This window comes from Phaseolus vulgaris, chromosome 1, assembly GCF_000499845.2.
Source record: "Phaseolus vulgaris cultivar G19833 chromosome 1, P. vulgaris v2.0, whole genome shotgun sequence".
NCBI classification, from domain to species: Eukaryota; Viridiplantae; Streptophyta; class Magnoliopsida; order Fabales; family Fabaceae; genus Phaseolus; species Phaseolus vulgaris.
The window spans coordinates 48,074,744-48,102,404 of record NC_023759.2 but is presented as its reverse complement, the minus strand read 5'-3'; the positions used below and the strand labels follow the sequence as shown (position 1 = coordinate 48,102,404).

Below are 27,661 nucleotides of genomic sequence, written 5' to 3'. Positions count from 1 at the left end.
AAAACAATTAATAATTTTTATTACTTTAATTAAAAAAAGTTAGATAACAATAAATCATTATTATCACATACATCATCCACGACACGATATCTTAGTCATGGTATGTGATATAGCAATAAATCATTATTATCACATACATCATTGATGACACGATATCTTAGTCATTGTATGTGATGAATGAAAGTTATTGAAAAGCATAACAATAATAAAACAATAAAAATTATTTATCGTTTTATATTAACAAAAACTCTCAAATTTCTTAACCTACAAATAAGATGATAAGAAAAAATAACAACCATATCACAAAATAAAAATAAAAAATCAATAGAAAAATATAAATTTGAGTATCAAATAGACCAAAAAAGTTTAATAAAAACTCGATTAATAGTGCTCAATTTTACAAGGGACTTAAAATTTAATTAAGCCTAGTTTTATTAATTTTTATAATATAGCTAGCTTAATAACAACAAAATCATAAAAAATACCGAGTATGGAAAACATTGAAATAATCCAAAGTATGGTATCTCTGCCAATATTTTTGAATGATTTCCTGAATTTGCCTACTACTATATGATTTACAAACTAAATCGTTCCATAGTGGCGAAATACAAGCATGATGATATTGTCCTAATTTGGACAGTAAAATCATACTTGATTATAGTAAACTCATATTAGATTATAGTCATGCAATTTGCAAAAGTAAAATCATTTGGATTAAACAGCTATATCATACTTAAATTATTCTTACAAAAAATATTGTTAGACAACGTCCCAGTTCATTCTGTCTCACAAATATATAAAAAATGCCTGATAAATTAATCGCAACGCAATTTTCCCTATGATTAATGTATATACTGTTTTAAATGTAACTTTGTTTTATTTTCTCAATTATATTATGTTCGTTACGTTCGATTTATGGCTTTAAAACAATAGTTAAAATATTTAATCATAACTTTCAACTCTAATTATGGTTGTTATTTCGTTTCATATCTTGCTTATTATTGATGCTTACATTGATATCTTTTATCTATATTCAAACCTATTTACTTGACCCGCGCGGTCACGGGTATACACTAAAATGTGAACATACCATAGACGCATGAATGAAAAAAACAAAGTGAGAAAATCTCAATGCGCAACCAAATATGATTTCTGAAAAAAAAAACATTCTTACAAAGAATTCTGTTCAAGACTTTTTCCTAAACCCACGCCATGACGAACCTGAACGAAAACAAAAACTCCATCTTGTAATAATATAAAACGAAGGGAAAGAGAGTAGCATTTTGGTGATGGTATTGCGCAAAAACATCCAGAATCACAAATGGTGCTTACTGACTCCAATCTATGACAGAAAACATCACGACTCAACATTAATTCTCTAGAAACCAAATAACTGGCGGAATGATCAGTTGATCATTTAGCAGAAAGCAAACTCTAGTATCTATAAATCTAAAGTGGCTAAGAAAATCAAGCCACAACTCATCTGTCTCATGATGTATGTAAAACCAGCCATAACCCAAGCCGGTCCAGCAACCCTCTATTTACCAAGGCTCAACCTTGAAGGATCCAAGGACAATGAAAGGACATTGACTTGACCCCAACTGTTGGGCGGTCAGACTTTACTGATAGACCAAACAAGACGCCTGCAGTTGACAAAATTCAAAATAATGCCTATGCGATAAAGGACAGCACACAAAAGCAAACTGCCAAACACTACTAGTTCAAATAAAAAAATTTGCAGACAAAATAAAACATAAGGTTGTCATAGTAAAAACAAGAATACCTTAATTAAAGTTGAATCCACCAGAAGGCACTGAAGGAAATTTATGGCCACCAAAGTTAAACCCCTGAGAAGCATCCCCTGGAGGCACAGTTTCATCATCTTCCTCCATCCAGTATGTCTCAAGAATCTTCACTGCCTTTTCATAAATCTCAGTGTTATCATGACTCTGGAGGTTCTCAATTTTCTCTAACCCCTCAACATCATCAATCATTGCGCCATATAGATTCACACCATCAGCATTACTAACGTTTTTCTCAGATTCTCCTACCTTCAAGATGTTTTCAAGACCTTCCAAACAAACTGTCACAATCCTAGGATCAGGACATATGAGAAGATCACACAAGGGCTTAATACATCCTTGACTTACAAGGAACCTGCCAACCAGGGAAAAAGATTCATAAACTTGTTGAAGGAAAAAAGTTATAAATTATAACACCAATAAATCTCAAGGGAACATTCTATAATCTAAATAAAAGAATCTCCACATACTTGACTTGTTCGTGAGATCCACCGGATGTAGCATTTGAGATAGCCCAAGCAGCTTCTTTCTTGATATCAAACTCAGCATTTTGAAGTAAATGGACTAGAGGAGCAATTAGACCAGCATCAATTACATCCTGCAGATATTCAGAAATTAAATATAATAATTAAGACCCCTAAAATTTAACTAACGTAAATGCACAATTACAACACAGAAGACACCTAAAATAGTCTATACCTGAATCTGTTGTTTGTTCCCAGCTGTGATGTTCGATATTGTCCAGCAAGCTTCCTTCTTAATGCTTTTTTTATAATTTTTGGTCAAGAGATTCAAAAGATGAGGAAGAACTTGATGGTTGATGATGACCTAAGCAAGAAAGTACAAAATCAATACAAACAAAAATGATTTAAGTATTGTACACGATAAAAAAAAAAACATTTTGCATATCTTGAACTAGTCAATCGAGTCTAAAAGAAGGTTTAAGCCTGATCTTATGAATAACATTTTTCTTTGGCCCTTGACATATTAAAAGGATTTAATGAAAATCTTGGAAATATTACAAGAACCTAGGACTTGTGAACAAATGATAATTTCATAAAGCACTAAACACACGTCCATGGAAGGTCTGTCCAACAACTGTTGACCACAACAACATACTTTCCTACAAAGGTGTCGGTGCTTGTGAGGCAAATAAATGGGAGGAGGATGCACAGGACGAGGCATTCATCTTGTATGATTCGAGGGTTGAGTTTGGTCTTTCCTAAGGAACTAATCCTTTGTGATGGAAAAAACTTGAAGAACAGATAGGTACATATCCTATTTTCTGTCATATCAATTTAATTCAATAAAAATATTTCTCTTCTTTCTTGTTTCTTAATTTGGTTCCTACCACTGTTAGGATTAACATAAAATAGCCAGTGACATATTGTATCCTGTATATGAAACATCTAAACAAAACTAATGAACTTCATACCTGGGTCTGCTTATCATCTCCAGTGACAATGTTTCCAACAGTACGAAGAGCAGGAATAAGCACTGAAGGGGATGTGTGCCTGAATAACAGTAGAATAATATTTAAAATTTGACAGCAGAACAACACTGAACACATTTTTCCACACTGTACTCACGTTAGAAGCTCAACAAGCCGGCTACAAACACCAGTTTCAATTACACCCTGAATTTTGTCATTTGCACCATCAGAAAGATATGACAGTGCCCAGCAAGCATCAGTCAAGACTTCATCATCATTTGAATGGATAAGATTGGCAAGAGCAGGAAGAGCAGGTTTAACCTAAAAAAAGGAAGGATGGGAATCAATCAAAACTAGGAACAAAATGTATTTGCTACACATATTGGTAAGAGATATGTATCAAATAATGATATTCATGGATACTTTACAAGTATCTATTAAGTATTCAAGCTATAAAAGAGAGATATGAAATTCACACCCCTATTAATTACTTCAGAGAATTAAACTGACGCTTCAAAGGTTTCAGAGAATTAAACAAACTACCCAAGAGGTTGTGCTATCTCGCAAAATCTTAAGGTGTATAATTTACTCAATCATTTTTAGTTCTTGACATTCGGAGTTTACTGTTGAGTGAATTCATGGTTGAGTGAAACTGGATAACAGGTTTAATGTTTCTGAAATAACAGACTATAATACAACTTCACAGGCATGGAAACCACAAGGTGGTGGACTAAAAAAATAGGGACACAAACAAGTTATAAATTCCTTGTGTATATAATATCATATTAATAGCAAATCCTATATACGTTAAGAATAAACATATCACCGTGTCAGATACACACTCACACACATACCACATGTGAATTATAAAAAACCAGTCAGAAATTGAACCAACAATTAGATTACAAGTTTTCTATTCAGTGTGAATCATGCCCATACCTGTACAACAATATGGCCATTACTAGCAAATGATAAAATTTAATCAGCTATAGGTGCCACAAAGGAAAAATATGACATCACAGTACAACTTCCTAATATTACTACATTATGACAATAAATTAGGAGTACTCGCAACTTGAATTTTTCAGTTCTTTATTAAAATGTTAACAGAACCAAACATAAAAATTCAATACAGTTTTGTTTGGTTTGGTTCAGTTTTAATATATAAAAATCAAACCAAACCTTTCTTTTATGGTTACAATAAAATTGTTAAACATTTAACAAGTAAAATTTGTCAAACAAAGACGCCTGTTGTCAAATTTGTTTGTATAATTGTGTGATATTCATAACTTCGACTTGATCTCATCAATAAATGAATTACACAATCAGACGTGTTGCCATTAAGTATGCGGAATCATTTTACAATGGTGGAGCATTTAACAACAAATAGGAAGGAGCCAAAACTTTATTTTTTTCTGGTCACGAAAAGCATAACTTCATACCTGATCAAAAGGAGGCTGTGGTTTTCCCCTGCAGAAATTTGAGAGTGTCCAGGTAGCATTTCTTAGCATAGAAAGTTTGGCATGCTCATTCAGTTGTGCCAATAGAGGAAGCAATGCTCCATGACCGAGAACAAGATCTCGGCATTTAGGAGAATCTCCAGCAACATTTCCTAATGCCCAAACAGCCTGATTATCCCCAAAACACAAAAAAATGTTAAACGCTAAAGGAAATAAAACTGCCAGGTACTGTTATATTTTTATGCATATCATAGCTAAAAGTTACGGAGTAACAGCACTTGGACAAACATGATACCCTTATGCCAGCAAATAGCACATCCAAAACCAAAATCAACAAATATATTTTCTGATTAAAAAACATAAAAGTAATTTGATCTCATTTTAGGAATACATATATTTTTTATATTATTATAAACAAATATATATGAAAAGGTACATGAAATATACCTGTTCACGGACATCATCACTGGGAGAAGCAAGGAGCTGAACAAAAATTGGGACAGCACCATGATCAATTACCACTTTAGTGTTTTCAGATGTTCCAGAAGCTATATTGGTCAAAGCCCAAGCTGCCTCAAACTACAACATTAAATAAAGTCAAGGGAACATATAAGCAGAGATAAATGTTGACTACACCAAGTAATACAAAATAACAAACCTGAAGCATTGGAAAATCTTCCCTCATCAAAAATTCAACAAAGCGTGGAACTACACCGGCTTGAATAACCTCCTCAATGGGTGGGCTACGTTCTGACAGGACAAAAACAGAATTTGTCAAAAACCATTCACATTCAGAACCAAAAACAAAACAAATGACATAGACCAATATCTAACCAATTGAAAGCATCTTCCGAAACTGAGTTGTGGCCTCAAACTGCATGTTATTGTCATTAGTCCAAACACCTGCAACCATGGCTGGTAGGAGTTCCAACTGCAGCAAGATAGAAAATAAACATCTGAGTAAGCTAAACTGTTTCTGGTTCATGCAAATCCAACATAATTAACACTAAAATAGATATGATTGGTCAGTATTTAAAGCTTCTGTTAAGATTTTTGTTACAAGTCAGTTTTACTTATCCTCCTGTAAATAAAGTATAAGCATGTTATTCCAATCAAATTTCGTCAACAAAGATCATTTCCTCAAATTCATGCATCTTATGTGAAAGTATCAGAGCAGGAAAATCCTGCTCTGCTTCGGCATGGCAATCTTTGACATCTTTCTTTACCTAAATTTCAGTTATCTTCTATTCATCCTTTCAACTATGACAGATCTAAATTACTCTAGTCTGGTAAGTATCCTGGAGAAAACCCATGGATGATCCTTATTCCTCCACTGATGAATATTAGTAACTATCATTCATGGGACAGAGAGTGCAATGAAAAGAGCTTTGCAATAAAAAAAACAAGCCGGAACTGAAGCCATCGCAATGGCAAATCAAGACATGGCCTTGTAGAAATGCCTGGGGATTATGCAACACCAAGGTGATTTCTTTGATCAAAACGAATCCTAACACCACAATGTATTCATAATGCAAAGGAGCTGTGGGATGACCTCCAAGTTATACAGCCAAGCTAAATGTACTTGTGACTTGATCAAAAAAACATTACGTGTTTTTTTAATGGCCTTGAAAAAAAAAATATTCCACTGCGAGAACACCAAACTTGCACACGGAGCACTCGCGTTCATCAAACAAGGCATTTTCAAAATCAAGTAAATGGTGGCAAAACCAATGATTCAAAAGCGTTGATGAATTCTTCAAACACAGACTGGAAGCACAGCTGACTTGTATTGTAACAGAAATCTTCACAAGCTTCAAATAGTGACCAGCTTTACAATCAACTGTATCGCTTTGCATAGATAAGTACACCACGACAGAAAGAGAGAAAGAGGGGATAGACTATCACACATTTCGTAATCAACGAATACCATGAATTGCTTTACATCGTACTATAACCCTTACAACAAACAAATAAACACCGAAAGACCTCAAATGAAACATGCAATATAAACTCAAAAAAACCACAATCCTACCAGCCCAATTAAATTCCTACCCTAAATCACTTGTCTAAGTAAAAGGAGTGAGATGAAAATATTTTTATAATAATTTGAATTAACACAAAGTATTTAAAAAAAATGAATATATATGAAACAAAGCAGCAGGTGAACTTTATTCTAAAGATGATCAAGATTGACCTTCTTCTCTATTAAAGTAGAGTGAGCTGACGCTGGAATCTGCTGCGATTGGAGACCCTCGCGTCTCTTCTTCTGCAGGCTCTCCTCCCTGCGGTTCTTTCGAATCTCCACCATCGTATCCTCTCGCCGCCGCCGACCTTCATCGGCGTCCACGGCGACTTTGTAACGGATCCGACGAACCTCGATCCTCGAGTTCGCGGTTGGCTTATACGACATCGTAGTGGAATGGAAGGATTCGGGTTTGGAATTGGATTGATTGGGTAAGCGAAGCGCAGGGTTGGAGAGAGCAAAGTGAGAGAATGGAGGAAGAAAAAGATGAATGGGTTTGGGGTTTTATGGTTTGGGAGTTTGAAAAGAAAACCGAAACGCGAGGGTTTATAGGGCGTGATGGAATGGGACCTGGATCGGCGTTCATTTGCGGAAATGCCACTGGTTTTTGAATTTAAAGATGAGGGAAAAAGATACTTTAGTTTTGGAGGAAAGGTTTGTTTCGTACGGCTACCAACAGTCTGTTACCATTCCAACAACAATACTCCTGTGTGCTCATTCTGCATTGGGCCTCCACCACTTGGACCGTTCAATTCAACGGTAGGCCCAAAAAGTAAGCAATGTTATTGGTGCATTGACCATGGCAAATTCTTTTCTGCACCTCCATATTTTATTTTAATTTTAAAAATATCTTTCTAAGTATAATTAAGAATATTATATTTTTTATTTTTAAATGGTGATGATGATTGTTTGAAGTGATTGATGGTTGAGATAAGACACAAAATCCATAAGAAAAAAAACAGAACAATGTATAAAAATAAATTACAAAATTCAACAAATCAGATTAGTTTTATATTTCAAAATATCGAATACAACAAATTTTTTTATCAATTTTCTCTCAGGTTCAAATAATGAATTTGCTCTCGAACTAGATAAAAAAATATATTTTATTTAAAAATTTATAAAGATTAAAACTAATTTTCCACACTATTATACTTAATATAGTGTAGAAAAAATGCATGAAAAGTGGAGAAAGAATTTGTGTTGAGCCTACTCCTCCACTACACACTTTATCACTCTATTTAACTTGATTTTTTTTCTAAACCCAGGAAAAATGATATTTTGTCCAGGTGAATATACCCTTCCATATAAATCATCAATTAAGATAATAAAATTTATTTATTTTATCAAGTTATCTAATACATATGATAATATTGTCACGTGAAACAGATTCATATTGACAGGTTAGTTAGTCTCAAAAATGAAAACACAAAAAAAAAGTATAAAAAAAAACTAAGATAGAAAGAGAGACGAAATAAATAAATACATATAGAATTACCAATTATTGAACAGTAATAAACTTCCTAAAGTACATTATTAAGACTAGTGAAAACACATACTTCTCTGCATTTTTTTAGTTATTATTTTTAATGTTATTATATATATATATATATATATTTATTAATATAAATTTATGTATATTTATATATAGAGAGATATGTTATTGAATTTTAAAAAATTTGAAGAAAGAAAGATAAAGTAAGAGAAAAAAATCAAAAAACTGTTAACATTCAACACTGTTTCTGATAACTGTTTAAATAGGAGAATCAATCTCTTCACTCTCCTACAAATAAAATAAAATTATCTTACCAATCTCTCAACTTTTCTGCTAGTTAAGTGAGAACAAAAAAAAATTAAAAATCTACTTATTTAATAAAGAAAAATATCGGTTTAAAACAGAAAAATAATCAATCTCTCTACTCTCATGCCGAACAGAAAAGTAGCCAATCTATTCACTCTCCTGTCAGGTGAGAACAAAATAAAATAAAATTAACGTATCAATCTCTTCACTTTTCTCACTCTCCTGTCAGTTAAGTGAAAACAAATAAAATAATTAAAAATTAAAAAATATTTTATTAACTTCTAAAATTATAAAAATATTTAAATAACCAAAATAAATTAATAAAATAAATATAAAATAAAAACATAATTTAGAAAAAGTGGAGAATTCCCTACATATATTTCTATAATTAGTTTATAAGATTTTTTTTAATTATATATATATATATATCGGTTTAAAACAGAAAAATAATCAATCTCTTTACTCTCATGACAAACAGAAAAGTAACTAATTTATCCACTGGCACTGTCTCGGAGAGAGAGACTCGGTGAAGTGAGAACAAATAAAATAAAATTAAAAATTAAAAAACTGCTTTATTAACTTATAAAATTATAAAAAATATTCAAATAACCAAAATAAATTAATAAAATAAAATATTAAATAAATATAAAATAAAAAAATAATTTAAAAAAAAAGTGAAGAATCCTTTATATATAGATATAAATAATTATACTTATATTTCTATAATTAGTTTATAAGATTTTTTTAATTATATATTTTTTGAATGATGGAGCGATATATTAGTTAATTTCGAGTAACATTTTTTTATTTTGTCATAAGTATCGATTTATTGAGTGATTAGTCGTCTTGTTGTAAAATAAATTTCAGGTTCCCAAACTCTTCACATATTTTCGATAAGTAAACTATTATAAAAAATGTAATCTAGCAAAGTTTGGAGTATTTTTTAAATATAGACTTGATAAATGATTTCTGTCTATAATAAAAAAAATATAATTTGTTTATATTCGAAGATCAATATTCAATTTAATATACTAAATTTTAAAAAAAATATCATGAGAATTTTTTTAAAGTTCAATTTGTTCCATTCTATTAATCTGTTCCATTTCATTAAGTTATCATCACGTTGATGATATGGCATAGATATAAAATAATTCGCAATTAACTTATACGCATAGATTGAACGAAACTTTAAAATTTAAAATTTGTGATTTATAAACCTCAACGGAATTTTAAAAAAAAAATGGGAGAGGGAGGGTAGTGGAGCGAAGGAAATTCAAATTACCAATTTCCTTCTTAATTCATATTATTTTTATATGTAGTTATTTTATATATTTGACATAAATTTGTTTCTTGTTTTGGTTTCTTAATTTGCATATATAAATTATATCTCAATTTTAATTAAGAATGCATATCAATTTATCTTATTTGTTCACATGCTTTTCTTATTTATCTATTCATTTCATCTATTAATTTTATACAGTATCTTCTCTTAATCTAATAAGTTGTTGTATAAATTATGTTGTAACATAAACTAATTAATTAATACTACTATAAATCAAGTACTCCTTTGGTTTGTTGGAACATAAACTAATTAATATTAAGCATCAGTTTAAAACGAATTTAATATTATAATACTAATTAACAGCCTTACATAAATATCAATGTATACGTATACAAGTGGGCAACACACATGCTAAGAAATATAAGCACCAGAAGGAGAAGTTCTAGAAGCCTCCTACACTAACCAAAAGATTTTAATAAATCTCAATGTTATCTTTCGAATACATTGCATATGTAATGTGTAACTTAAAATAATAAAAATAAAAATGCATTACTCCTCAGCATAAAGAACTTTTATTTTTTTACATTATTTTAATTGGAAATTATGTCAGACCGACAATTGTATTTTTAATTTTTTTTTTTTTTGCATGACATACACGTGTTAAGGTTATGTTCTAGTGGTGACATTGGGTAAACGCAACAAAATGAAGTAAAAATCAAATCACATCACAGACATAGGTGTTTAAAACTTTAACGAGGATTTTCTTTTCCTTTCAATGATCTAGTATTCAGTAAGAAAAGTGTGAAGCTACAAGAAAGGGATTGGGTGCGGCGCACTATGAGCGAGAGTTGCTGCGCTTGGCCGCATTGCCTCTTGATCCGTTGACCCGTCCTCGCTTCCCAGCCATCTGATCCTGGCTCAAGTCAATGCCGATCCCATCACCCCCCACCATCTCCACGAACATCCTCTGTAGGTCCTCCATACTGTCCCCCTGCACCGCATTCAAACACGACATAAAGATTACCTGCGACATTCCAAAAGCAAAAACAAAACACACAACTCACTCAATCACTACCTCGTCTTTCACATTGTTCATCATCGATATCATCTCTTGCATGAAATCACAAAACTCCTGCGCATTCAAAACAAATCATATACACATAGCTAAATTATAATAGAATAGCAATTAAATTTTTTTGAAAGAAAGCAATACAGACTTCGTCTTCTTCCTCCAAAGGATCGTAGAGCCCAGCATCGTACATTGATCTTTTAGACTGGTCGGAGAGAACTGTTACCGCATAACCGCACCAATCCAAAATCACCATTACTGATTAATCAATTTTGCAACAATTAAAACAATAACTACGGTGATGGTGTAACCTGACCTGAGTAAGCTTCTTGGATTTGCTGAAACCGCCGTTTGGCTTCTCCGGCGGTTGCGGGATTCCGAGCCCACTTGTCCGGGTGCCACCGCTTCGCAATTGAAGAAAAAACATAATTAGTCAAAATTGAGAAATCAATTAAAACAGAGAGAGAAGAAAAAGGCGGCAGAAGGTTGTGTTTTACCATAGCGAGTTTGCGGTAGGCAGTGCGAATATCAGAGAAGGAGGCGTCCCTGCGAATCCCGAGAACGGAGTAGTAGCAAGATCCGCCGTTGGATCCTCCTTCCCGATCCATGGAACGGAAGAGAAAGATGAAGGCGCAGCGGTTAGAAACGGAGAACGGCGCAATCAAAGGATGAAGGTAGATTTGAAGAGAGAGAAGGTGAAGGGCATGGGAATCATAGAGGGAGGGAGCGATATAAAAGAAAAGGAAGGAGAGAGAGTTTTGGTGCAGCGGCGGAGAGGAGAGAGAAAAAAATATCTTGTGGTGACCTCGGTGGTTTTTTGTTTGGTGGGGATAGAGAGATAGATAGAAAGATATGTTGGAAGAAACTTCCACACGCTCTGATCAGACCATGGAAAGAAATCAGAACAAGATATTTTCACGCTACCTCATGCAAATGACACCCCAATTTCCCAAAATTACACCACCCTGCCACTCATCATTTCCAACACTTTTTACTTTCTTCAATCAAAAATATAATTATTGCTCTGTGTGTCTATGCAAATGATATAAAATAATTGATAATGAAATATTATTTCATAATTATGAACATTTAAGTACCAAACACCTTCAACACATTACACTCCCCTGTTGTAACCATACCTATCTGTATACTATACTTCGTCTTGGTGAAGATGTTTCTTTGTGATTGTGAGAGTCAAATTTGAATTTCTCAATTGGGGAGATTGAGGGATTGTGGGTGTGTGAGAGTTACCAATAGTTATTCTAGTTTCACATGAAATATACATGTGTAAAAAATATACTTTCTTATGAAAAATAAAATGTAAAAAATATTTCATAGATATTAAGTTTTTTTTTTGGTAAAAGAATATTTTCTAGATAATTTTTTTTTAGTATCGTCTCATCATTTTTATCACGTCATTTTTTAGATGATAGAATCGCATAAAGTTTAACTTTAACTTTCTTTTTACTCCAATAAGAGGAAATGTTGCTCATTATTGAACCCTCAAAGTAAAAAAAAAATAAAAATAGATGGTTAGGAAGAAAAAAAGAAATTGACTCAAGTTTTAGAATGCTTAGTTTGAATTTAGGAATGAAAATGAGAGAGTAAAAATGAAAGAATAAAAATGATAAAGAAAATAGAATATAGTCTTTTATATTAAAAAAATAAAATGAAAAAAAGCATATAAAGAATTTATGAGTAATAATTTCAATTATATGATAAAAAAAATATAAGTTATTATATTTAAAAAATAATCCATGTTTCCTTGAGCTAGAAATGAAATTTAATTACATTTTAAAAAATAATTTTAGAATTAAAATAAAAAATTATTAAAAATGTTAAAAAATTATATTTTATAGTAATTGTCAACACACAGTTTTCTCCGAGTATTTATATATATATTTTTAATATTAAAATAATAATAATAATAATAATCTATCACTTTTTTTTTCTCACTTCCGTTTTTAACCCTCAGCCTACCTTCACTGCTTTCCTTCTTAAATCCCACTCTTACCCAGTGCACCTCCTTAGCCCACCTTTATCTTCTCCTGCTCAGACCCCCTCTCTTACTTCATGTACCACTATTAGCCCACTTTCACCTTTTTCTGTTCACACCTAATCTTTTACTTCACGTACCTCCTAGTTCACTTCATATCCCGGGGACTTTCAGTTTTCTTGGCTCAGCCATTCATTATCCCCATCGGTGTAACCACCATGCCAAAGTCACTCAAATAGCCTCAAAATCCTACTCCAGTCACCTTCAGCCACTTAACTAGGTGTGTCACCCACACCTGCACCACGCCACCAACGTCGCATTGCAACCAGCCCTAAAACAGCCTCGGCACACACCAGGCTATTCTCCCCGCACCACCACTCCCTACACCTAGAGTCACTTAACCACCAACACCCCAGTCGTCGTCCGCTACCTACAACTATCATTTCCACACCATTCAGCAACCCCAAAACAGCCACGCACCACCAGCGCCACTCAATACAACCCTAGGTCTTAATGTGTAGGTGGTGTGGTCACCTGTTTCGAAATCTCATTGCAAGATTTTTTTGTTTGTGAGTAAAGTATACCGAGTGAAATTAAATGTGAAAGGGTGGATTTTGATAATTTTGTATAGTATATGTTGAATTTGATTGGGATAAGTTATTAAATGTGTTTTGATTGAGATTGGAAGTGTTTTAATGGTAGTATGAATGAGTTCAATTGTATTATGATATAATTGAAATGTAAAGAAATTGTAAGTACTAGTTGTTTGATTCTAAATAATGTTGAATATATATAGATGATATTACAAATTGAAAATTAGCTTTATCTGAATTAAATGTTAAATGGGTTTGCAAACGAAAATGGGGTGTTGGTTCATTTTTGCTCAAATGAGAAGGAATTTCGTTCAAACGAGACCTATTTTTGTCAAAGCAAGAGGAAATCTCACTTAAACAAAATATGGGTGAATTTTGGGGTGTTCTTGAATTGATTTTCACTTAAGCAAGTTCATTATTGCTTAACCTATATGATTTTCGGTCAAGTTAGCCTAAAAAAATTTGAAAACTAAATTTTTTATTTTTGCTTTTTAAATGTTGGTTTATTTCTATTCTATGGTTTTTAATTATAATTTATGTAAAATTTTATTTTATATAATTGAAAAATCCTTTAATTAGATTTTTATTGATTCTTGGATGAATTTTGTTGCGTGTTTTGAAATTCTAAGTTTTGGTATAATTTAATAGTGTGATTTTGGATATTGTGAAATGTGGATTATGAATCTTAATTAAGATATAGTTGATGAGCATATATTTATTCACACTTAATAGCCTTAATCATAGATTATTGGACTATAATAATTAATAAATCCATTGTTTTAATTAATATTCTTATAATTGGGTTTATTTAGGCCTTAACTATTATTATTGTTAATTTTGTGTTTTTAGGGTAAATGATCTGAAGCATCTACCTTTGTGAATGGGCCAAATATGCAAAAGTTCAAGTTGCTTCTTTGAATCAAAACAGAAAACAAATTCTGTTGGAGAAGAAAGAGAAAATAAAAGCTACAAGATTCCAGAAACAGAATTGGAAGCAAATCTTCTGCAAAATAAAAAGAATTATGGAAAGTGGAAACTGTTTACAAAATCTAAACTGCAATATTTTCCCAAGATCCTTGGAGCAGAAAAGCCTTATAAAAGGACACAAGCATCAAGTAGAAAGGGAGAGAGCTTCATAGGGTTTTCTTAGTTTCTTTTCTTATTTGTAATTCTTTTGCCTCCGCATGGAAAGCTAAACCTTTTGGTTGATTCCTTTGTGATTCCCCATTGAGTTCTGAGGTTCTGATCAATAAAAGTTTCTATTTTTAATTCTCTATAGCAGTTGTTTTTATTGTCTAATCTCCTGGAAAACTAGTTTTTGTGAGAGGTTGTACTTGAACGCATGATTGAGAGTCTTCCTTATCTTAAACTTTGGTTTCTTAGTTAGTTCGTATTGTTCTAATTAATTTCTTGGGCGCATGATTCAAGAGAGAGGAGATAAGCATTCCCATGGAGTATACGCATGGAACAAAGTGGGTATTGATTAAACCGGTAGACGCATGCTTTACTGGTGAGCTTCAGTTGAATTAGGTTTGGCGCATGTTCAATCTAGTTTAACTCTGCTGAGGATTGAGAAAAGAATAATCTTTAGAGAGCCTGTGAAGAATTCATTGGTGGAAGAACTTGGGAGTCAATCTGCATTCTTTACTGATTCGAATCATCATTTATATTTTCTTGCTAAGCGATCACAACCCCTATTTCTTTACTATTATTTCTAATTTTCATTGTTTGCAGATAGGTTTTGAATTCTATTCACTGAAATTACTATTGGATTCGTTGGGAGACGACTTGGGGTCATCTGACCACAACTATATTATCATCTCTCTAGTGTTAGGCAAGTCTACGCTAGAATCATATTAATTTGACAGCAAAACGACAGCTATCAATAGTATTTTCAAGAAAGAAAATAACGTGTTGAGATTGTTTAAGATGTGCATTAACTACTGATTCATATGGAAAGAGGTATATATCATAACTCCTCAGAATCACATCCATGAAAATTATCAGGTGTTGAGAGAATCGAATGAGATTCATATGATTTTCGATTTGAAGTATAAAATGATATTTTATATCATATGAGTTAACCTTGTCATCCTAGGTTATATGATATTGAGATTATTTTATGTGCATAATTATGTGGATTTCACATAGGTAGTATGACAAATGCAAATCTCTACGTTTAAGTCAACGCATGAGTTTTCAGAAAGTCAAGTCAATGTTTGAGTATATGGGTCAGTAGAAGTCTGACATGAGAAATGTGAATGATGAAGTATGTGACATATTTGATCATTTTGTAAAAATGTATGAGAATTTATGACTTTATATTTTGTTTTCTTCATCTATGATGATTGTGTATTTACACGAGAGCAAATGGGGTTGCACGTGATAGAGCTCATTATTAGGCCGTTGGAAAGTGAGATGTTTTTATTTTGAATGTTTTGTTTTTAAATATTTGTGTATATATTAAAATCCTTATGAAGAAGGATATATTTTGGGATAGAATATGAGATAGTTGTATATGTTTATATGTTAATTACATATTGTATGCATGTTTTTATTTTGAATGTTTTGTTTTTAAATATTTGTGTATATATTAAAATCCTTATGAAGAAGGATATATTTTGGGATAGAATATGAGATAGTTGTATATGTTTATATGTTAATTACATATTGTATGCATGTTATATTATTAGATGTGACTACAAAAAATAGGGATGTTACATTATGGTATCATAAGGATTATGGGGTTGTTTGTTTGTGCTTTAGATTGATTTGTTAAGAAATTATATAATTGTTTTAAATTTTTTGAGTTTAATCTTTAGTTTTTTTTTTGTTTTTTTTTATCTTATAACCTAGACCTCCTACCCTTCACAATCTTCCTCTGAGATGAATCAGATTGTCAGAGTCATAGAGATGGTGACTAATGTCATTCAACAACAAAATATGACAATGACTCAGAATCATCCGACAATAATGCATCATTAAGAGACTGCTAGATCTACTACAGCCACTTCCTATGTTAGTCAGTGTCAAAAGCAAATGAGACTCATTGAGTTCATGAGACACAACCGCCTAAGTTCAATGAAAATATCACTACTTAGATCAATGGACCATGAAGTTAGAAAATATCTTTAGGATAGCCTTCTGTCCTAAAGATAAAAAATGGTATTTAACATATAAAAATCTAAATAAAAAAAATTGGTATCTGACGCTTAAAAATGGAAATACATTTTATCAGCAAATCATACTTAAATTATAGCATGTACATTTTGCCATATTTTTATTGGAAAGTTGTAATTTATTGTCAAATCACAAAACGAAACAGATTTTTATTCAAAAAAGATAAATGGAATATTCTTAAAAACGCCACATGAATACAATTATGAAGGTTGAGGTGGAACCATTAAATTCCAGCACAACTGTTTGCAAGCAATAATTTCTACAGGAAACCAATTGAATCCTTAAGTAGAAATCAATGAATTAACAAATTAATTAGTTACATATAACATAAATGAGTCTATTTATTAACCTAGAAATAGAGTTATAGTCAACACTGGCGGCCAAAAAGTTTTGGCCTTAGCTGCATGCCATGTGACCCACACTTGAAAGCACTTCCATTATGTCAAACCATTTTGTTTTTTCCTTTGTTGGGTAAAGAAGAATGATGATTGGTTGGTGCTGCTTCATCGTCACCGGGAAAGAACAAAGGGCTTATGTCAGATGGAGTAGAGGTACTGCCAAAACCTGATGACCAGAATAGCAAAGGCATTCCTTCTGAAATGAAAAATAAATGTATTAAAGTAAAACGCCCTTCTCCTTTTAAATATAGTAATTAATAAAAGGCAAAGAGAAAATTAACAAAAATTAATTATATTTCTTGATAATACCTTCGTCAGCAATTAGGCAGTTATCTTGATCAGGAGCACCATTGTTAGTAGCTTGTGTCCATGTTTTCTCGAAGTCATGCTTTATCAGCTCAATCTGCACCAGACCCCTCAAACTTTTACATGCAAGATCATTCAATTAAGTAGGGTTTCTTATGGTATAATACAAGAATCATTATATTTTATATAGAAAAGAGATTGTGAAGCAGTAAATTCACTCCAAACAGTTTCTCAAAGTGTGGAACCAACAATTGTGAACAAATCAACATTTTCAAATTTGGAAATTCTATTATTCTCTTATGCAGTCAACCTGTGAGACCCAAAAGACAAAAAGAAGAAAGTATATAATGAAGAAAAAGAAGGTAAATAAGGGAGAGAGAAACAAAAATTATATAGCCTTTTAAGTGAGATAATTGATGAAATAATAAGATATGCAGATGAGTACCCTCTGATCGGAGTTGTGACTATTATTCTCTGATTGATAATTTTGTCCATCAGATATCATTTCAGCAACACCAGTCTTATCATACTTTGCTTTCTTAGCCTGCTTAATAATTTCTTCCCGTTTCCTTTTACAAATATTGCCCAGTTTCTACACTTGCAGAACAAAAGATTCAGATGAAATTTTGCACACAACTCATATAGCTATATAAACGATGCATACAAATATTATCTTCCTTAATACCTCTTGCAAAGATGATGGATTGGTTTCATGCTCATTCAACAGATCCTCAACAGTGTGTATCCCGTTCTTAGAAAGCTGCTCAAAAGCTTTCCCTTTTTTTGATATATGTTTCAAATGCCATACTTCATCATTGGGGGATGGATTCTGTCTCTTGTTCACTGGAATGACCAAATCACATGTCAGTCGCACGAAATACCTTAAATGACTATTGTTTACATAATAAAATAGAAGTTAATAAAAAAAATAAACTAATAAAATGTGTATATATATATATATATATAACTACTTATTTAATCCTTACAAAAAATATTCTATTTTAATCTATTGAAAATATATCTAGTCTTTGTTCATATATTTTTAACTTTTTAATCCTTTATGTATGGATGAAAAGTAATTAGAATATACACAACAGACTTTTCTCTAAAGATTATTTAAAAAAAAAAATATGTTTTCTGTATATTTTTATCTGAATTTTGTAAAGTTCAAAATATTCATATAGAAAATAGTTTACAAAGTATAAAATAAAACAGTAATATGAGAAAATATATATGTAGATATAAAAATATGAATTTTAATGCGAACAATAGGAATCACTATCACTAATGAATATTTAAACCCTAATGAATAACTAACTAAAATCTAGAATGATTAAACTTAACATCTGATACCATTCCAGCATGATTTGCAGAAAAAGTAAAAAACGAAAGAAGTGACACAGTGGTGAATACTTACAGTCACTCCTGTAGTTCTTGACAGTAAAAGGTTTACTTATACCTTCCCTGATGTTTACTGCGTTATTCAAATTTGATTTCACAACGACTCCTAACCTGAAACGTCGTGTTCTTATCCAACTTGAGTTATCAGTGAATGATAATTCATTGAGGAAACCTTCTCCATTTTCAAGTGCAATAACAGTATCTCCTTTCAGTAACTGCCCTCTATTGTCCCTTTGACGTAAGATTTTGGAGTTGAATTCTTTGCTCCAATTTTCACTGTCATCTGAATTAAAGTCACCATCAAGGACGCAAATCTCTACCTTGATCGAAGACAGTGGATCATCTTCATCAGAAACTATAGACCCAGATTCAGTATCCCAAAGAACAACCTTAAGAGGATTGTTGTGTCCGTCTTTGATCTTGGAGAAAGTATAAATTGTATCAGGCAATTCATTCCTAAAAACCAGCTTCAAGCATCTGCGGGCTCGAGATACTTCAGTTTGAATACTAATTTAAAAGCCGTATCAACATTACTCAGATAACTCTCAGCAACAACAATCATAATTAAGGAACACAAATAATTGTTTCATTTGATAAAACAATATCAAGACAAAAGAGAAACGAACCTTGAAACTAGTCGGCGTTCCAACTCCTCTCGTACCTAGTTGAGGAAAAACAACATGAATCAATAGCAGTTGTCGTTAACAACATAACACACTCTTACAAAGAAAAAGTGACAAGATTGTTACCAGATTTCCAACTGTATCTGCCAAGTACGGACTCAGGTCATTCCAAATGAGACGCGCATACCTAAGACCTCTAATGAGGCTGCACATGCAATAAAGTAACTAAGAACAGGAATAAAACATTATGCAAAGGAATTTTTAATTAATGTTGTAGAATTCTTTAAAAGAATTCACATTAGTTGAGATAATATTACCGGCGGGTTTCCGATAGTTGTGAATCTTGACGTTCACGTCTCCGCTCTTCATTACCCTCCTCTTGATGGGATTGTCTGCTGGATTCCATCAGTTTCAAGAGAAAAAAGTGAAGAATCTCGATCAAATCAGCAACTCGATCGATAAAAGTAATCTTTTTCTGAATCTCCTAATTGGTGGCGGGATATTTCTATAGATGATAGGGTTTCGAAAACTCGGCAAAGAAAGAAGGTTCGAGGAAATTTTAAGAATTTAGCTATGGTCCCTGCAACGATATTTCCTAGAAGAAGAAGTGGCTTCTTTATGCTTGTTACGCCTCTCACTCTCTTCTCTCCCCAATTGCTAACACGAACGCGTTTAACAACAATTTACAATTACAAATTATTCAATTTCAAAAAAAAAAATTGCAATATTTGAATGAAGTTTATCTCTAAAATTTAGTAGTTTTGGCGTAGTATAATTCAACTCATTGTGATGACTGCATGAAGGAAAACGACTAGCTACAAAAACTGGTATAATCTAAAAAAAAAAGTGTGCAGTGTCACCATTACACGCGTAATAAGGAAGGTACGTAGTCGTTCGACGCGGGCAGTGAGAGTAAATGAGCAATTTTCCACAAAAGCGTGTGCAAAACAAGGATTTGTATTTTACAGTATTTCTTACGGTCGAATGTGTTGATATTACTGAGTGACTGCGACACTTTAGTTGTGCAATGCATTCAGTATACAAACGAAGGATATAATTAAATATTTAACGAAGAAAACTTTCCACAGCTGAAACCTGAGAAAATTGCTGAGGAACTTCGTCATTTTGGATATTCTCCAGATGCTGTAAAACAGTTTCAAAGCATTCAAAACTAACATGCAACATTTGGATGTCACACATAACAAACTACTACGACTTTTCCCTCACATTCCCATTCGTGGTAATATTTATGAAATCAGATTTGTATTATTCATTAACAACCATTGAAGATATAGTGCTTGGAATTTCTTGGAGGTGCTTGTTTGACAACTCTATAAAATCCAATTCCTTACATTTAACTACTTTAAGTAAACGACAAACAAAAAAATATTACTAATCTCATACTGCAAAAAGGATCTGTTATTCAAAATTTGAATGTGAATGAGAATGAGCAGCGTTCAAAACTCATTCAGCAATATACATATGTTTTCATGCACACTGTACCCTATATGAATTTGTGCTCATTTGGCTTTTGGACAAACAGTGACAAAATGGACAAATACATAATAAAAATTACAAAAGCTCACTTTAAAACTATTACCAAACTTAAGCATGTGACCTAAAAGAATTTTATAATTCGCAATACTCATTGCGGCGCTGGAAGAATATAGAATAGTGAAAATCAATGCCAGAAACGAATGCTTAGAAAGTAAACTAATCAATTTCAACTTGTATATAGCATTTGTTAATTAAACAAATTTAGCTTTCAATTTTGTATATTTTATTGCAAAGGTTTCATGAACCAGGAATCAGAACGGTGAAAAACTGTCATACTCGTACATCAATTAAAGGCACAACATAGGTCACAGATATGTTCGGGTGAGGAACCCAGGCCCATGATAAATTTCTGGTCAACTACTACTTACAAAAGAAATTTATGAGCTGGTATATCATGGGTTCCTCGTTATAAAAAGGGTCAAATATTATGGAAATTCATGATTGAAAACATTCTATACATATTTTTTTCTTCTATTTTTCTTTATGATATTATATTACACGTTATATTTATTTTTTTTCTCTAAGCATGTGCTTATGTAATTTTCTCATACAGTATATTTTTTTTTTCTCTTTTCTACGATTTTCCACCTAATTTTTCTTCCTGGATTGAAATTTATCATTAAAGACAGACTGACAGTTGACCAAAAGGGAAAAAAAGAACGAGAGTCCAAGTAATTTCTTTTATCAATTTGAAAGAGAAATGAAGAAAAAAAAGAAAAAGAAAAAGAAAGATATGCAGATACGCTGTTGAAAAGACTTTGGAGTGATTCATGGTGACATGAAGTCGTGAGAAAGGAGTGAAAAACCTTGAAGTTTCGTTATTGTTTTTACTTACGAGAAAGTATGCGAAGAAGAACAAAGATTTGATTTGTTGAAAAATTTAGAAGCTGAAGAGTATAGGGTGTGTAATAGAATTATAGTATGGTAACTGACCTGCGCAGAAGCTATTTTGAACATGGGGAGATTCTTCGTGGCCTTGTCTACCCAACGAAGAGAAGAAGAAGAACAAAAAAACCAACAGGGACCTGGGTTTTTTAAGGTAGCAGTAAAATATGAATTTTCTTTTTTTTTGTTTCCCAAGATTTGAGATCTGGTATAATGATATTCTGAGGAGCTTGACTTGCTCGGTCAACTTCAGTTGTTTTTTTAATTTTAAAATTCTAATATACGTGGATATATATATAATTTTTAAAATATTTGAACAGATGGAAACTACTAGCAACCGTTAGGGCTTAAGTGTTAATGGGAATATTATTATATTTGAACAACCAACAAAAACAGCAATATAACTAAAACATTTTGTGATGCCATTTTTACACAACAAACAACAAATTGGTTTGTAAATTAATAGTTGATTAACCAAGTACAGAAATTGACTTTGGAAAACACAATTGAAGAAGCAATGAGTTCAATTCAATTCTGAGCGCATTTTAGCCATATGCAATCTGAAGACACATTTGAAAGCATTTCTGACTTTCTTCCAAACAGTCTTGGTTGACATGTACCCAGCAGTGTTGAGCAAAAAGGAATGGTTGTATTGGCTATATGATGCTCCATCGTCACCACCTCCAAAGGATAAAAGGTTTGGTTGCTCCCATTGGTCGGCAAGTATCCACAAGGGATCATCTACAAATGATGGAAAGATACCTGTCCATGTTTCTGATTGGCCTGCACATTCATCGGATAAGCTTTTAAGAGCCAATAATCACCACTTACCAATCTCATACTAAACCAAAATTTCAAGCCTAGGACGGAACATTTCCCTACAAATTTTGTATATTTGAGGGAAATAGAAAAGAAAAAAATAAACGCTTTGAGTTGCTAAAAATAACTTCTCCTCGTACTCTCCCATCATACATGTTATAGTTTTAAAGGCACAAAAGAAACAAATGTTCTTCATGCACAAAAGTGGTCGTGCAGAAAACAGACAGTACCTGGCAGTTGCAGACCTTGATATGGAGCACTCGATGATGTCACCTGTGTATCTGTTAACATAGTCACTATGTCACGTGTTGGTGTCTCAATTAGCTCCATCTTCTGTGGATTTGAGTATGCTTCCAGTTTAATATTTTCCACGAACCTCTGCCAGTTACAATGTATATCTTGATCAGTTCCAATTAAGAAGTACTATACTATTATATATGAATCATTAAATTTAAGAACTGTATGAGGCAGTAAACTTCACTCCAGAAAGATGTATAAGCCAAGGAATCAATATTTAGAATCGGAAGAAAAATTACAAACCTTCTCCTCCCTGTTCAGAGATTGCAGAGAACGATGTTGCTCATTAAAAATTACCTCCTCGAGCTCATAGATGCAGTTAAAGACAAGGGAAACAGATGTATCTTGTTCCCCAGCACGACACCGATACGAGTAGCGCTCATAATCATCTAGTTCACAATCTTTAGCATGTTCAATGATTTTGTCCCATGTATTATTAGTCTTGCCGAATTTCTACTTTCACATGTGAAAATAAGAAAGGTCAAATATTCATGTCAGGACTAATCACTTTTATAAATAAAGCTATGTGCTTGAAGGATTATTCATGAGTTATAGAAAACTATATATAGCTAACTTAAAAGACTATTTGTTAATTTGTAGCAACTATTCATTTAGATATAAGGAAAATGAATCCTAGTTGAAACTAACAGATTTATTCAAAACTCAGATTCCACTTTTCAAGTACATCATCAAGAAAGAACCAAAGTACAGAATCATTGTTCCACACGTAAGAATGTTTAAAAAGTTATATTTACCTCCCGTAATGAACCCATTGTGTTCAACCGCAAGAGATCCTTCACAGTTTTTATTCCTTTCTGGGAAAGCTGCTTGCGAAGCTCACCCGTTCTTCCAATGTGCTTCAGACGCCATACATCATCGTTCAAGGATGGAACCTCGTGTTTAATGGTCGCTGAAATAATAAAAATATATCGAAAACTAAAACATTTAAAACATGATTTACCCAAAAAACAATGAAAATGAGTTGTGTCATGGTTAAGGACTTACACTTTCCACGTTTATCCTTGACCCTGAAGGGTTCGCTTATAGCTTCTCTGATTCTTGCTCCAGAGGAATTAGATCCTACGATTCTAACTCCCAACCGAAACGTTCTGGTTCTTGTGGAGGCAGAATTATCAGTAACCGTAACCATCCTATTATTGATAAAACCAACACCTTTTTCAATTTTAGTATCCGTTTTTCCTTTAAGTAATGGTCCCTTCCCCTCTCTTGGTTTCACAATTTTTCGATCAAATTCCTCAGCAGTCCAGTCCTCGTTTTCAAAATCACCATCCAGCAAATAGATCTGAGCCTTCAAGGTCGAAAGCTCCTCTTTGTCAACGCGTTGCTGCGATGCAGAATAACGCAGCTCAATTTCAAGTGAACCACCTCCCTCAGCTGTGAGATAGCCCATGGTGAAAATTACTTGAGGCAATCCATTGACGAAGCACAATTGCAAATCTTTGCTTCCAGAACTTCCACCCTGATGGTTATGGCAGCATCGGCAACTAAATTGGAAACACAAAATTAACCGTAAGTTTCAATTGAAATAACAGAGTGATGGTGGTGAAAGAAAGAGTGTATAACAAGAGAAACAAACCACGGGGGCCAGTGACGCTGGAGAATAGGTGGAATATACTCCTCGAACTAGTTAGGGAACAGAACAACAACAGAGTTAACAACACAAATTACACAATTTTACAATTTCTAATATACTTGAGTCGATGACGAATAGAAGCTTATTGTATGCTTACCAATTTGCGAAGCTCAGGAGCAGTAACGGTACTGCACAATAACCACAAAAGAAAGAGGAAAAGGTTAGAAGAAGGTGCTTGAAAAGTTAACAGACATGGAAACAATAACACTCACAGAGTGGCCTCACGGCGTCCCCTCTTAGCAAAAGTTTGAAGATTGGTGTCATCACTATTCTGAAGATCCTCCTCGGCATAGGTTCTTTTTGATGTCATTGTAGTCACTCCACAAGCTTGAAACACTCACTACCAACCAAACGAATCTTTTGTTCACAACCAACAAGAACAAACCAGCACCTCTCTTAACTGTAACTATAGCTATAAACCATGAATACAAACTTAACTTTTGTTAGGTTGTTGACTGGGGAGAGTGGTATATATACAGTAGATTGAGGGTTGGTGCATTAAACTCAAACCGCGTCGTCGGCTTTGGCATTCTAGAGAAAATACACAGAAAAATACTTGTAACTTCACCAAGTCGTGTCCAACTTTTCTTCTCCTAAACTTGTTGAAAGGTGCACAAAAAATTTTATTATTTCCATATAAAGGTTTATATCACACATATCAACAAATTCAGCTACTCTTGTAAACTTTTTTCTAAAAAAAAGGAAGTATGTTGTTAAATCAATCATACATTACATATATTTTTTTATGTTTTTGTTATGGAGATGGACATAGAGAACTATTGAAATCTTCGTCTTCTTTTTAACTTTATGCAGGTTGTTAGAGTTTTATTGAGATCATTCTCGCCTTTGTGCTACTCATTTAGCTCTCAATCTCGAGCAAATGCCAATTGGGGAGGTACATGCAGAAGACATTCCAACACTCAAGTCAGTAAAGAAGGTGTTCGACACTCGAGTAGGTGTACAGTGATAATGACGTACATTGTTCCTTGGAATGTGTGTTATTTATATTATTTTAAAGGACTTACCTTATTCGATTTGATTAGTGGAATAAATCACACTTATGGTTGCATCACCTATTCTTAATGGTAATTTAGTTTCACTTACCTTGATTTGAACGTTAATGATTATATGTGTCGGCGGTCAGTCAGACCGTTCGTAAGTGTTTCGGTCAGAGAGACTGAGTCATGCCAGAGGGTACAATTTAAATACAAAAAATATGTAATATGCTTGGTTATAGGTGATGTGATTAATAGCTTAGTTTTTCATTTTAGTAATTGAAAGTTAATTCTCAAGAATACCAAGCATTAAAAGGCTTACAACAATTAATTATGGGTTATTCATGTGTTCCAAACAACAGAATATGCTTCGAAAGGTATGTTTGTAATTGATATTTATAGTTATCCTTATGTATTAACTACTTTAATGTGATAAGGCTTCATTCGTAATTAATTAAACTATTAATTATATAAGTATACGACAATAATTATGATAACCAACAATGTAATACATAAAGATACCAAACCATTAAATTATCTCATTAACTCAATTTACAGCATATTTGTTCATCAAATATAAATTATTTGCCTACAGGAACAGTGAATTTTGAGTAAAATTGGCGTATGCAACTAAGGTGTTTGCAAAATTGATTCATTAATTTTTTTTTATTGGAATCAGTTACTGTATTTTATGGAAATTAAAATTTTATTGAATTTTTACTTTATTTTTCTATCCAACACTTTGAATCAACAGTAACATGATTAGAAGTTTAATTTTGTTTCGGTGATTTGTTGAAATTGGCTGGAACTGGAAACAATTCAATGGAGAATTGGTGCAGATTTCCCAAGCGAGGCTGAACAGTTTTTTTTTTTTCTTTCAAAAATCAAATATTCAACACTTTAGATTTTGCGTGCTCCTTTAGATTTAGCGAGAACTGAATTGAAACGTGACTAAAAAACACGCGCCTACAATTGTTGTTATACGGACCCACAAGAAATTCAATTGGAATTTTCAGTATTGGTGGGGTCCACTTTCTTTTAATTCAATCTAATTGTTTAATCGGTGAATGAAAATTCATGAGATAGATTTTAAGTATTTTTTATAAGTTGTAAATCCTTTACTTTAGTTAAATATATAAGTGAATGTTATATTTATCCTTAGGTATAATATTTATTGGATAATATCATTTAGTTATCAGTAAATTTAATATTATTGTTATATGTGTGGATGATATTATTAATGAAACGAGGATTGCTATATATATGTGGATGAGAATACTATTATTGAAATAAAAAAAATCTGATAAAACAATTTTCTTTTTTAAATATTAACTTACTATGACAATTATTACATTATTAAAAATAAATTATTTTACTTATTATGATGCTTCTTGTGTTATTTATCATAATATGTGGGTCTTTTAAATATTTGTCATAAAAAAACGGTATATTTATGTTGCTATTAGAGTTATCATAAAAAAATATTTTTGAATCATCATAAAAGTTCTTATTTACACTACTGCATATTGAATAAAAATGAGTTGAATAAATAGTATAAAAAAATTATATTAGTGGTAGGCGAATTCCCTTTTTCAATCCTATGTCTAGCCAAAACATAGAATATAATAATATTAAGGATAATTAATTTCTTTTCGAGACTAAATATAAAAACAAAGATGTATATATATATATATATATTTTATTTTTTTTATTGTCGATAAAAAAAATGTTTTTATAATACCAGGTTAAATGTTTGAACTATGAGAGAATTAGACAATCTCTGAATTACACATGTTATCATGATTGACAAAAGAGCAAGGTAATGTATATAATCAAATGATTAAAGTAATTTTTTAATTGAGCGTTTTCTTTTTATGGCCGTGATAGTACGGAAAAGCAATTATTTGAAAAACATTTTCGGCTGGTTAAAGAAGTGAAGGTGTAATTGTTTCCTTCAAGTGATGTTTCCTTTTTATTATGGAAGAATAACTTATTTAGTTCTGTTTTTTATTATTATAAATTATTTATTGAATAAAAATTAAGTCTAAATATTAAAAATAATTAATTATTGTATTAATTAAATTATAT

General features: G+C 32.2%; 4 protein-coding genes across 6 annotated transcripts; all 4 read right to left on the bottom strand.

The window, feature by feature from the left end:
* Nucleotides 1-1,118: 1,118 nt before the first annotated feature.
* Nucleotides 1,119-7,388, bottom strand: LOC137814918 (importin subunit alpha-like). Of its 2 annotated transcripts, none has more exons than XM_068617867.1 (11): nucleotides 6,889-7,388; nucleotides 5,529-5,625; nucleotides 5,353-5,444; nucleotides 5,142-5,273; nucleotides 4,677-4,862; nucleotides 3,392-3,555; nucleotides 3,238-3,316; nucleotides 2,502-2,630; nucleotides 2,273-2,400; nucleotides 1,784-2,157; nucleotides 1,119-1,643 (listed from the first exon to the last, which is right to left on the bottom strand). In XM_068617867.1, exons 1-10 carry the CDS (start codon nucleotides 7,102-7,104, stop codon nucleotides 1,785-1,787), a joined length of 1,596 nt encoding a protein of 531 aa, XP_068473968.1. In that variant the 5' UTR covers nucleotides 7,105-7,388; the 3' UTR covers nucleotides 1,119-1,643; nucleotide 1,784. The 2 variants fall into 2 exon arrangements, with proteins under 2 accessions (XP_068473968.1, XP_068473969.1); XM_068617868.1 differs by having other exon boundaries at nucleotides 1,119-1,221; nucleotides 6,889-7,301.
* A 3,152-nt stretch (nucleotides 7,389-10,540) lies between these two features.
* Nucleotides 10,541-11,775, bottom strand: LOC137814917 (uncharacterized). Its single transcript, XM_068617866.1, has 5 exons — nucleotides 11,367-11,775; nucleotides 11,186-11,273; nucleotides 11,018-11,088; nucleotides 10,876-10,932; nucleotides 10,541-10,791 (listed from the first exon to the last, which is right to left on the bottom strand). The coding sequence occupies exons 1-5, from the start codon at nucleotides 11,475-11,477 to the stop codon at nucleotides 10,636-10,638; spliced, it is 483 nt and encodes a 160-aa protein (XP_068473967.1). The 5' UTR covers nucleotides 11,478-11,775; the 3' UTR covers nucleotides 10,541-10,635.
* A 4,980-nt stretch (nucleotides 11,776-16,755) lies between these two features.
* LOC137814915 (calmodulin-binding protein 60 B-like) lies at nucleotides 16,756-19,905 on the bottom strand. 2 transcript variants are annotated; one of them, XM_068617863.1, is made up of 8 exons: nucleotides 19,684-19,905; nucleotides 19,493-19,571; nucleotides 19,370-19,404; nucleotides 18,760-19,250; nucleotides 18,028-18,185; nucleotides 17,788-17,934; nucleotides 17,346-17,439; nucleotides 16,756-17,232 (listed from the first exon to the last, which is right to left on the bottom strand). In XM_068617863.1, the coding sequence occupies exons 1-8, from the start codon at nucleotides 19,770-19,772 to the stop codon at nucleotides 17,081-17,083; spliced, it is 1,245 nt and encodes a 414-aa protein (XP_068473964.1). In that variant the 5' UTR covers nucleotides 19,773-19,905; the 3' UTR covers nucleotides 16,756-17,080. The 2 variants fall into 2 exon arrangements, with proteins under 2 accessions (XP_068473964.1, XP_068473965.1); XM_068617864.1 differs by having other exon boundaries at nucleotides 18,760-19,220.
* A 2,250-nt stretch (nucleotides 19,906-22,155) lies between these two features.
* On the bottom strand, nucleotides 22,156-25,194 carry LOC137814914 (calmodulin-binding protein 60 B-like). The gene is made up of 8 exons (XM_068617862.1): nucleotides 24,791-25,194; nucleotides 24,676-24,706; nucleotides 24,522-24,568; nucleotides 23,930-24,429; nucleotides 23,680-23,834; nucleotides 23,168-23,377; nucleotides 22,858-23,005; nucleotides 22,156-22,591 (listed from the first exon to the last, which is right to left on the bottom strand). The coding sequence occupies exons 1-8, from the start codon at nucleotides 24,886-24,888 to the stop codon at nucleotides 22,332-22,334; spliced, it is 1,449 nt and encodes a 482-aa protein (XP_068473963.1). The 5' UTR covers nucleotides 24,889-25,194; the 3' UTR covers nucleotides 22,156-22,331.
* Between the last annotated feature and the right edge of the window lie 2,467 nt (nucleotides 25,195-27,661).